Source organism: Phragmites australis, chromosome 1 (assembly GCF_958298935.1).
Source record: "Phragmites australis chromosome 1, lpPhrAust1.1, whole genome shotgun sequence".
NCBI classification, from domain to species: domain Eukaryota; kingdom Viridiplantae; phylum Streptophyta; class Magnoliopsida; order Poales; family Poaceae; genus Phragmites; species Phragmites australis.
Genome location: NC_084921.1, coordinates 2,139,298 through 2,151,375, shown reverse-complemented (window position 1 = coordinate 2,151,375; position 12,078 = coordinate 2,139,298). Strand labels below are relative to the sequence as shown.

The 12,078-nt window shown below is 42.8% G+C and overlaps 1 protein-coding gene across 1 annotated transcript; it reads left to right on the top strand.

Annotated features, from left to right (window-relative positions):
• Positions 1 to 6,738: 6,738 nt before the first annotated feature.
• Positions 6,739 to 10,119, top strand: LOC133886822 (uncharacterized). The gene is made up of 3 exons (XM_062326681.1): positions 6,739 to 7,015; positions 7,470 to 7,591; positions 9,727 to 10,119. Exons 1-3 carry the CDS (start codon positions 6,842 to 6,844, stop codon positions 9,878 to 9,880), a joined length of 450 nt encoding a protein of 149 aa, XP_062182665.1. The 5' UTR covers positions 6,739 to 6,841; the 3' UTR covers positions 9,881 to 10,119.
• The last annotated feature ends 1,959 nt before the right edge of the window (positions 10,120 to 12,078 follow it).

Sequence of the window (12,078 nt, the reverse complement as noted above, 5' to 3'; positions counted from 1 at the left end):
AAAATGAATACTTTATGCTTAGCAAGGCTTATGTCATCGATAGAAGTCGAGCGGTGGTTTGACCATCGTTCACGAGCTTAGGGCTTACTTTTATTCACAAAGACAATGATGATGGAAGGATGTGTAAGATAGTAAGGATGAGGCGAGGTTCAAGCGGGCAATAGGGATGGCTCGAGAAGGGAGTCTCGGATGCTATAGGCCCGTTTGAATCGTTTAAGGACCGACCGTTGTTGTAGTTGGCTTTGTCACTTTTTGTACTTACCACATATCGATATAATGGTAAGATAAGCTGAATACATTTTGTAGATGTGACCTTTTGGCTTGTGGGCCTATGGTGTTGTGGGCATAATAGGCTTGTAGAGGTAACGTCGGAAAGGTGTTGTGGGTATAATAGACTTGTAGAGGTATATAGTTTGCTCAAGAAGTAGTAGTAGCTACCTCCACACCTTTAGGCGTAATTGGGGTGCTCCTAGAGTAGCCCTAGTGGACCTCCGCACTCATAGGTGCATGTTCAAACGGTCGGGGCTCAATTGAAAAAGGTTGACACAAGTACCCCCTTGTGTGCACTTTAGTGGGTGACACAAGCCGAATGGTCCTCGTATCGTGTGAGTAAAAATGTACCCCTGTAAGGTGTAAGAACAATTCGAATTGCCGCGCTCTCGGTCATGAACATGCTATTGTCCATTTGCATCAATCGTAGAGTTTTCGATATCGGGAAGATTGTGATGGTATGTTGGGAGTTGGATGTTGATGTTGATGAAGAGTGATATGATACAAGTTATAGTTATATTATGTTGATGATCTGATGATACAAGGGTGTTTGGTTAGGTGTAGATGCTTACATTTAGTCCAAATCGCTTTTGCATATGAAGTTACTTAACCTTTGTTGCAGAGTCCTTGCTAATTACCCATATGCATTCTCCTTGGAGTCGGACTATTTATAAGTGCCCATTATGGATTAAGTCTTGCGAGTACCTTCGTACTCACGTGCTTTGTTTGCTTTTCAGGTGAGAAAGATTCAGTTTTTGGCTACTTTACGCCCGCCGATGTTGGTGATGGGCAGGAGTAGTGTCATTCTACTTGTGTGTTGTTATTTTGGGATAGCGTCTTAGGGCAAATGGCGCTACCCATCTTTTATCGTTATGTAACTTATTCCGCTGCGTAGCTACTCTAGCAAATATTCGGATTATGTATTTTGTTTTAAAGTTTAATCTACTTAAAGACTTGTAACGTAATTTAATTACTCGCTCTTTATTATGTCTTGTGATGATGTGCTTGTTGCAAAGGCGTGTGTTTCGATCCTGAAAATAAATACATGCCGAGGCTACCGGGGTGGTATTTTGGTTAATTATTATAGTTGTGATTATATAAATGATCGACTTAGTGATTAATTAGAATACTATCTGGACAGTTTCTCACACTCCACTCAAGAAAACAGGGTGCATGTGTGGTGTGCGTGTGTGGGTGGATGGATGGGCAGGTGGGTCGTGTGCGTCCTGGGTGTACCTTAGATAAAAAAAAACTCAGACGGGATGGCAAACTGAGCGTAACTCGGTTGGTTTGGCCTCCCGTCGTGGAGCCAACCCATTCGGGCTCGAGCCCGTAGGCGCGCAATGGGGCTTTTCCCCCAACGATTTCTTCCCGACTGCCACAAACGCCTGATGGACCACAACGGGTGAACAACATGCCTGTGCTAGTGGAGCCTGACAAGCGTGTGTGAGTATAGGTTATAGGTCTAGTGTGTAAGGGGTGTGCGTGTATAGAATGTGATGTGAGTTCAAATACTACAGCTTGTACCCAGTATTGAGTAGGGTTGTCAACGAGCTGAGCTCGAGCTCGATAGGAGCTCGAGCCGAGCTAGAGCCGAGCCTAAGATTAGGCTGAGCTTGCAGATGGGCTCGAGCTCAGCTCGACTGAAGCTCGTAGAGGCTCGAGTTCGGCTCAGATAGGCTCGTGCCCAAAATCCATGACCATGTCCAAAAATACTTCAACTTGAAGTCTGGAACCTCAAACTCCAAGCACTTCTCTCCAATCAATTACTGCTAGCTTGACGCCCTGTCGTTTGCTGCTGTGCTGTATGAAGCCATGAACATTTCAAATCTCAGATTGGATAGCCTTATTTATCTAACAAGGTTTCAATTTTTGAATGGCCACCGGACCAGGCTTACCCGTTGTCATGTTGTTCAAGCATGCACGACCAAAATCGGAGAGAATAAGATCAGGAAGCACAAGTTACCTTCGTGGGCTCGACCTCGTGCCGCAACAGGGGCAACAACAGGGGAGGCGGGAGGAGGAGAAGCCAGCCTTGCCAGAGCTGGAGGAGTGGTGTGAGCGCCGGTCGGGGCTCAACTGGGCTACCAGCCTACCACCACTGTCGGCGATGACTTGGATCGCGCGTCAGCCTCCGACGCTAGTGAGGCTTTCTCAGGCTTGGGCTCATGCCGCAACAGGAGCGGCGGCGAGGGAGGTGGGACTGCGGGTGGACGGTCGAAGGCGGAAGTAGATTGCAGAAGCACCGGATCTGATGGGGATGAGCACCGGAGCTGCCCTAGAGCTGAGCAGCATGGGGGTCTGGATGAGCCGATGAGGGCAGCGACGACCTCATGGTTGAGGTTGACGGAGAGGGGAAATAGGAAAATATTAGGGAATGGGGAATTGGGGATTGGGGTTTTGGTAAGACTGACTTTTGTGCATGTGGCGTGGGTACATGCAGTTGCCTAATTGCCTTTGGCCTTTGGCTGCCCGCTCCCATCTCGTTCTGGGGGTTCAAATTTTGTGCTGGGCTTGGGCGGATGGGGCGCGAGCGCGAGAAGCCACGGAGCAGCTGAGGCAAAATAACGGAAGCCAATTGAGTAGTCGAGCCTTAACAAATAGCTCGAGTTCGGCTTGTTTAGGCTCGCAAGCTTGGAGCCAGTTTTGAGCTCGGATAGAATACCAGACGAGCCAATCTCGAATAGCTCGTCTGGTATTCTATCCGAGCCAAGTTCGAGTAGCTCGGATATAATACCAGACGAGCATTTTTGACAGCCCTAGTATTGAGGCTTAAAAAAAACTCGGACGTGATGTACAACATGCGAGACATTGCTTTCAGGCCAGAATTTGTATTGCATAGCACAATCCCTAACACACGAATACCGTATTGTAGCAGAATCATTGTGTTATACAAAGGTGGACAAAGAAAAAATCACTATGTTGTGGCAAAAAAACATTTTTATAGTGGATCAAGACAATGTTTCGCTAGTCCATCGTTGATGTTCCACTAGTATGAGGTAAATGTTCCAATAGTTCATTATCTATGTTGTGTTACTCCGTTGTCAATATTCCACTAGTTCATGGTCAATGTTCTATTAGTTCATTTTTTTTTGTCTCCAATAGTTAGAAAAAGAAAAAATTGAAGGAAAATGTGAAAAATACAACATGGAACATTTAAAAAAAAAAATCTAGAAGAACAAATGAATTGTGCTACCGGAACAATGAGATTTCACCGTTGGAGCGATCCAGAATATATCACAGAACATCTAAAAAATGCTACAGAACAATCAAATTAGGTTACTGAAATAAAAATGTATTTCAGAACAATTTAAAGTAATAACAGAAATAATCCAAAAAATATTCACAGCATTTTGACAAACACCTTAAAAAAGACTACCAAAAAGCTATGAAAAATATACTACAAACTAAAAAAAATAAAAAATAGAAAAGCAACTATGTAGAAACTTCAAAAAGTAATGTTGGATACATAATCCCCGTGTGGTTTTATTGGTTATCATCCACATCTGCCAAACGAGGCCCTAGTCGACTTAAAATTCCCTTCACCACCCACCACTCCACTCCGATTTTTTTTATTTGTATATTTTATTTTTTTAATATTTGCAAAATTACATAATTATTTCAATAAATTGCAAGAATAGACTACCATCGCTCATTCTTCAGGTGAGATCAAGAACAGACGAGATCTTACAAACCCCACCGATCAAAAGATTAAAATAAAAAAGTACGATCAATCCACGTCCGCCTGCCTGCCTTATGTTGTGTGTGTTGTGTGCATTTTTTTTTCATTTTGCTCTCGATTTTATATGAGAGTACACGGGTAGTACACAAATTATAAATTTTTTATGAGCAAATTAGAGATTACTAGCAACCCATTTTAATTTGTTTGATCCAAAAATTCTAAGCCAATATTTAATTAAAATTCTCCAAAAAAGACTACTTTTACAACTTCTAGCAATTTTTATTGTCTCAAATAAATTCTCAAAAATCAGGAAAAATTCACTAATATTCTTCTCATGTGATGTACCAATTTAAAAAATATATTTCCAACCCTAGGTTATTTGGTGAAAAATGAGTTCCTTTCTAATGCTCCATTTATATGCATTTTTATCATTTCATGTGATATTCTCTTTTTAATTCAATTTGAATTCAAACATGCACAAATTCATCCAAATGCTGCACAATCAAGGGATGAGTTCACTAAAAGGTTATCATAAAAAATTGCACCAAATAACGTAGGGTAAGTTCACTAAAAGATCATCGGTGCAATGTGGTATAAACTGATAGACAGTTGAGGTAGATACATAATATACATACATTTAGAAAGTATAATCATGAAATATAACTGATATGGCTTCATAATCATAAGTTTGCAATGTAGAATAGGGGTAACTTATACGTATAATTTACATAAATAACTGAAAGGACAAAGCTAAACAAAATAACAATAAAACAACTGAAAGGATTTGGATTCAATGTCTAACTTATAGTTGGACTAAAACAACTGAGACAGATATATAGCACATGATAAGCTGCAAATATAATTACATGAATAATAGGTAAGCTCCTTGCTATTGTGCAGAGCAATCTTACTACCTACAAAAGCTATGTTCGAATCATAGCCAAAGTTTAACCAACAACTTAAAACTTGTGCGAGCCATTATTATGCCAATGGAGGCATATGCCCTCGTTATTTCTTTTTCACCGGGCGAGATCAAGGTAGTTATGATCTTTTTTATGATGATCAAATAACCTAGCTAATGTAAGTTCACTAAAAGAACATCACATGAAATGATAAAAAATACATATAATTTTGTGTTGCAATCTGTGTTAGTTCACTAAAAGATCATCCGTGCAACATCGCCAAAGAGAAGAAAGCAGAGCTGCAATCTGTGTTAGTGTTGATTTCAAGACCAACAAAGATGACTATTATTTTTGCCATGCGCGAACTAGTTTGCAACCTTATGCAATGGCGGATCCAGAACAAAAATAATCGGGTGTCTCACTTATTAGTCTAGAGATTCGGCTGTTCCATTTGTTAAGCTAGAGGGTGTCCTAGAGATCTGTTATATACGATGTATCACTGAAAAATGAAAAATCACCCGGTGTCCTGTGCACCCCTAAGCCTCAACGTCGGTCCGCCCCTGACCTTATGTAAGATGTGCTGTTAAATTGAAGATGAGACGACACATTGTCCTCAGTACATATCTAGCATTCTGTTATCCGGTTAGATCATGCATATTTTTCTTTTTAGCTGCTTGAAATGCAGTCATACACATTGCATTTAGGATTAATGAAATCTACTACTTGAAGTCATGTGTTCAGGTACGCACATGCATGTCGTTTTTTTTTCTTCCGATTTTCTCTAATTTTGGGGGCTATTTTTTATTTCCTATGATTTTTTCTGAGCTATTTTTCCGAATTTCCTGAGCTTTGTTTTTAAACTTTTCTTTTTTTCCTTTCTAGGTTTATTGCTTCTTTTCAGTACATAAACAGCCATCTCATGCAAGGAACCAAACCAGGGTCCAGTTCGCTTCCGTGTGCGCGGGTCGAATTCGTTCGACGCGCATCCCGTCCGCCCCTTCGGTTCTCAAATGATTAGGCCTCGGCCCAAACGCGCGCAACTCCCTCCAACCAGCCCACGCACTCAACAGGCCAGCCCACACCTCCCTTCACATTGCAAACTTTGTCCTTTCAGTTATTTATATAAACTAGCTACGTGTCTGCGTTGCAACGAGGATTAAATATTTTCAAGTGGGTAACAACAGGAAACAAATATTTTCATGTGCGTCATGACGAGTGAAAGTATGTTTGCTTTCCCCGAATATTTTCATGTGTCGTGGCGGGGGATGAATATTTTGTTTATCTTTGTGCTTTCAGTTATTTATGTAAATTATACGTATAAGTTACCCATATCCTATATTGCAAACTTGAGATTTATGAAACCATATCAGCTATATTTTATGATTATATTTTCTAAATGTATGTATATTATGTATCTACCTCAACTGTCTATCAGTTTATACCATATTGTACCGATGATTTTTTAGTAAATTTACCTTAGGTTATTTGGTGTAATTTTTTATGATAATCTTTTAATGAACTTATCCCTTGATTGTGCAGTATTTGGATAAATTTGAGCATGTTTGAATTCAAATTGAATTAAAAAGAGAATATCACATGAAATGATAAAAATACATATAAATAGAGCATTACAAAGGAACTTATTTTTTCACCAAATAACCTAGGGTTGGAAATATTTTTATAAATTAGTACATCACATGAGAATAATATTAGTGAATTTTTTATGATTTTTGAGTATTTATTTGAGGTATTAAAAAATTCCTCCACTCCAGGGCCCAATCAGCGCACATAACTTGAGCCGGCCGTTTTTACGGCCCAAAATAGGTGGAGGCGCTGGAAAGGAGGAAACCGAGACGAAAACGGCCTGCCTCCCTTCCAGTGTGGCGGTCGGAGAGCAGAGGCACGTCCTCCACTTATCTGTTGCGGGGCTTCGGGGAAAGTAAGAGAGAGAGAGCGAAATCGAGGGCGAGACCAGAAGAACCCGGCGATGGCGGCGGCGATGGCGAAGGTGCTCCGTGGGGGCCGTTCCGGCTCCTCCTCCCAGCCTCTGATCCCGGCGATCTGCCGCCGCAGGCTGCAGGAGAGCGTCGTCCCGCTCCTTCCGCATCCGGGGTCGTCTCCGGCGACCTCCGCTGCGGGCATGAGTCGTCTGATGCACACGGTTAGTGTGTTTTTCCCCCGACCGCACACGATTAGGGTTATATTATTTTCATTTTTCACACTTAGAGGTTATTAGGGTTAGAGAAGAGATTGTGTGTCTGAGAGAGCCTCTTAGGGCTCGTTTGGCTGATGGGGGTTAATTCCCACAGTGGACTAGATCTTGCGTGGATATAGTTTGATGACCAAATCCCGTTGTGGGGAGGGGGGGGGGGGTCTACAAGGGAGAAGCAACACGCTCTGCTGTTTGGGGGAAAGGGGAAACTCTGCCAAATTATCAAATTGAGAAACTAATCTGGGAAAAAAAAGGAAAACTTTGTAGAACAGAAACTATTGATTTATGTAGAAAACTACTATCTTTTTCCTTAACCTCACAAATCATGTCAATACAATCCTGATTCAATTAGATTAACTTATTCTGTAAGATGCTAGCATATTGATTCAAACATGTGTTGCAGGGCCCCTGGTGTAATTCCATGCTTTCAAGAGGAACTGGGAGCAAGTTGGCAGAGCAAAAGGCTTTGCTCTTGGGGACACGTGGAGTTCTCTCTCAAGAACATAAGCTAATGAGGATGGAACAGTGAGTACTGTTAGGAATATAGAGTCTGTTATGTGTTTGGATACGTATTCATTAGTAGTCTTTTTCCTATACGCTCTCTTGTACTCTATATATTGTCCCATAGGGGTTATTATTCAATACAAGTGCTAATCATAACATGGTACTAGAGCCCAGTAAGGGTTAGGGTTCTCTCTCCCTGTGCGTTGCACTTGCGCACATCACCACCATGATTGCCGTCGTTGTTCTTCATCCTGAGCAGCCATGGCTCGTCATCCGTTGCCTAATCGCGTCTTCGTTCTGACGCTCCACCATCACTGTTGCCGAACAGCTGACGTGCTCTTCATCTTGAGCACGATAATGGTCTATGTTCACTGCCGGGTTGATCTTGCCCCCATCTTTCGTGAGACCTCGTTGCTGGGTCTTCTTTACCCAGATCGGGTTGATCTTCTTCGACGGTTTTGTGTTCCCCGTTGTGGATTCGTTGCTAGACCAATCGCTCGTCGCCTGGATCTGTTGCAACAAAGATCAGATTGACTGCCTCCTTCGCGCGGCCCAGGCTTGTCCCAAGCCTGATGCGCCGGAGCCGCTGCCGGAGTCTTCCAACGGCACCTCCTTCATCCATATCGAAGGGATCAGGCCGCCGCCACCCTCTCATCGTGATCCCGCCGCTGTCAGCCCGTCAGGCGGCAGATCTTCATCGCCGTTGGAAGATTCATCGGCGATGGCTTCACCCACAAGAGCTTGCCATTGTCGCTCGCTGGAGGCCGCCACCCACTCCTCTTCCGCTCGGTTCTTCCTTCTGCCGCCACCTATCCATTGTGGATTTTCCTCTGCCCATCCCCTCGCCATCGGGGATCTTGTCTCCAACGAGTCCAAGCTGGCTTGGCTTTTCACGTGGTGCAGTGGGGATGTGTGGTACATAGTTGGTAATGTGGGTTGAGGTGTTGCAATTTTGGTCGGCCCAAATGGTTCTTGCTGTTTACTATTGCTATTGTCTTGGTCTGCTGGTGCTAGTATGCATTTGGTGTTGGCCATGCATGCTGTTCGGACGGTCTCTTCTATCTGCCTCGTATCTTGCTGCTACTACTATGGAGTCCATTTGTTTGAGTCTTTACTTCCGCTGTGTCCACATCTCAGTTTCTCTGAGTTCGTCTATGCCATGCGAGTCCACATATTCCTTCGTCAGTTAGTTTATTTCTTTTGTGGTTAGCCAAATTTTGTTTTTGTTTAGTTAATCTTTTCCCGTCGTCATTGATGCAACAATGCCATCTAGGTCTTTCCGTAGCTTTAGTGACAACTTCGTTTGTCGTCTTGCTACTCGTCATCGCTTTGTTTGCGATTCTTGTCTAGGCATTCTTTTGTTGTCATCACTGTGACTCTACTCTGTGCTTTGTTTTGCACTTCTTCAGCTTGATTCAACAGGTTACCAAGGCTCCACTCTACGATAGCTTTGAAGAGACAGATTTATGATATATTAGTTTTTATATTGTGTCTAAGTTTAGTACTTAGTGTCCACTCTTTCAAATGTAACGCTATTGCATACGTCTTGCATTTGAGGGGGTGTTAGGAATATAGTCCATTATGTGTTAGGATACGTATTCATTAGTAGAGTCCTTTTCCTATACACTCTTGTACTCTATATTGGCCCATAGGGGCTATTATTCAATACAAGTGCTAATCATAACAAGTGCTTTACGCATAGTACAATCGAATAGTTCATTATACACAGCTGATTCTAATGTAATGGTAAAAGTTCCTGCTTTTTTGTTTATTTGAATTCAAATGATTTATTTGAATTGCACCATTCAGTTTCAGTCTCTATTGTTATCGTAGTACGTTCTTTCTTTTTGCTATGCAACTGGATTTTCAAGTTTGTTATGTTTAGATTCGTAGCAGATAGCCTTAATTCTTTTGATGCCACCAGCTAAGTGAAATTAATTAAGACTTGTACACTTTTGTAATCAACAAATCAATGTAGAAGGAGAAATGTTTCATACTAAAGGTAAACATGCTTAAAACATGCTTAATAGGTTTCTTTTTAGAAATGTGCATGTATCTTGTTGTTTGTCTTCATACTTATTTTTTCTAGCTATCTCATTGGATATGCAGAATTGAAATGTACACTGTCTGAATCGATATTTTCTCCTTTTGTGTAGGTTCAGTGGCAAGAGGTTCATGAGCGATGGGCCTTTCGGTTCTGGACCCCAAAACCTGCCATGGGCTGCTCTAGCCCTTGCTTCTGTCATATCACTGGCGGTTTCGCTTCCACCCATCCTACGCACCTTCTCGAGGTGTATCAACCGGGAGTAGTTGTGACTGTCCCATTGATAATAAATGTGGACATATGGTGGCCATCACGATGCTGCTTTACTTATTTATTCTGTATGATGTGCGTTGGCTTGCCGTGTCAAGTTGAAAAGTCTGACTGTTTTACTTATTATTATGTATGTGGCACATTTCAGGCCTCTATGTATTAGTTTGCACAATGTGTCAGGACCTGTTTAAGTATGATGTTTTAGTTGTATGCTCCGTTTGTAATATATCTGCGAATTTTTTTTAGCCTTTTTTAAATTAATATTTTAATAATAGCCTGACGGGACTTATATTTTCAAAAAATGACCCCTTTTGTCGGGCTAAAGGCTTTGGTGTGACTCACCACGCCGTCATGCCAAAGAGCCTGATGTGACTCTCGTGCCACGTCGGCGGGCGGTCCGGCCCGTGCCATGTGGTTGTGCTGACGTGGCAGCCAGAGTCGCGCCAGAGGGCGTGGCGCGACTGGAGTCACGTCAGGCTCATTGACGCGACAGAGGCCCATACAGGCGCGCGGCTGTGTCCCCCTCTATCGCGCCAAGGGCGCTGGCGCGACTCTAGTCACGTCAACCCTTTTAGCGCAACTCCAGTCACGTCAACCCCTTTAGCGTGACAGAAGGTTATACAGATCCGGCGTCGGCCCCTTCTTCCGCACGCAGCACAGTCAGAGTCAGGAAGTGGAGGCAGAACCCAAAACCCCGGTGGTGCCCTCTCTCTGCATTCCCACCGATTTGGTGGCCCAATAGGAAGGGATTTGAGCGGGAAGAGTCGAAGAAAGGTAGGTCATCCAATCCCTCCATTTTTTTTTTCGGTTAAATCGGTTTGCATTGCAACTTTTTGGGTTGTTAGGGTTTAGAACTTGATTCGGTTGTTCTACGAAATTTCAACGTTTCGCTCTAGATCGGTGCTCATATATCGTGCTATGTACGTATACCAACGCATATCTATCGTGTAGATTTTGTTGCATGCAATCGGTTGAGCGTAGGAAATTGAAATTCGCATATATATACGAAATGTATATGAGGAACGCAGGTTTTTGCATCTGTGAGATGATTTGTAGTCGAATTGAAATGAATAATGAGTAGCTTTGATATTCATGCAGTTTATCGGTATGACGTCGAATTTATGGCGCAAGCAAAAGTGGGCACATATCGGTAAGAAGTATCCTGATGTGAGATGCAAAGATGCTCCGGTTCCCCCCGTCCTCCCTATCTCGACTTGTGACTGTGGTAAGCGAGCCGTGGTTTTTCAGTCGCTACACGAAGATACTGCCGGTTGGGCTTACTACCTGTGCTCGGATTATCGTGTGAGTGTTTTTTTGTTAAAGGTAATGGTAGAAGAAAATGGCAACACTTTTGCATATTGACGTTTTAATAATTTGTAGGAGTGGAAGATGTGCTATTTCTTCCAATGGATAGATGGGCCCGATATGTATGATCAGAGGATTCTGTAGGTGAAACGGTTTAGTCAGTATCCGAAGCTATTTGAGAAGTTTGTTCGTTGGGTCCCCCCACCACCAAATCCCCCAAAATTAACGGATAAAGAGAAGTGGCAATTGAAGAGTACACGTGTTGCGGATCCTCCGTTGTGCAATTGCGGAAAGCGAAGCGTACTTTGTGAACCTTCTGGGGGGTCGCCTTACTTTTGTTGCGAAGGGATGACAAGGGTAAGAAATGTGCAGGAGTCCTTGTTTACGATATGAATGCAGTTGAGTATTGTGTTGCGTAACATGTATGTCGAACTGTAATGCAGCGCCATGGTGCAACATGTGGCTTCCGGGATCCATTGTACGGACCTGACGGTCTATGGAAAGATGAAGAAAAAGATGAAGTGAAGGGGAAAAGGGTTATAGAACCTTGTGCCCCAAGAAAGTGCCCTTGTGGTGTGAATGCGAATCACGGGATAGTGCCATCGAAACTTGGAGTGGGGTACTACTGCGGACATGTGGTCGGCAATGATATGGTTGGTTAATGCGTTGTATTTATATTAAATAATGCACTATCGTATTTTTAATTGTTGTGCATATCTATTTTCTTAAGCAGAGAACACGGAAATGTTCGTGGGAGGAGTACCTCGATAAAGGAGCGATTGATCATGAGATTGCATGGCGGAGTAAGCGTCCTCGAAATGTGCTGTCAAGCTATTTGGAGAACAGGAAGAAAGAAACTCGTGATTACTACCGTGCTTTGTATCCCCCC

Bases quoted from the DNA above. Each gene is read 5' to 3' on its own strand.
- LOC133886822 (XM_062326681.1), top strand. From the start codon at position 6,842: ATGGCGGCGGCGATGGCGAAGGTGCTCCGTGGGGGCCGTTCCGGCTCC. The intron at 7,016-7,469 runs GTTAGTGTGTTT...CATGTGTTGCAG, and splicing joins TGAGTCGTCTGATGCACACG to GGCCCCTGGTGTAATTCCAT. The intron at 7,592-9,726 runs GTGAGTACTGTT...CCTTTTGTGTAG, and splicing joins AAGCTAATGAGGATGGAACA to GTTCAGTGGCAAGAGGTTCA.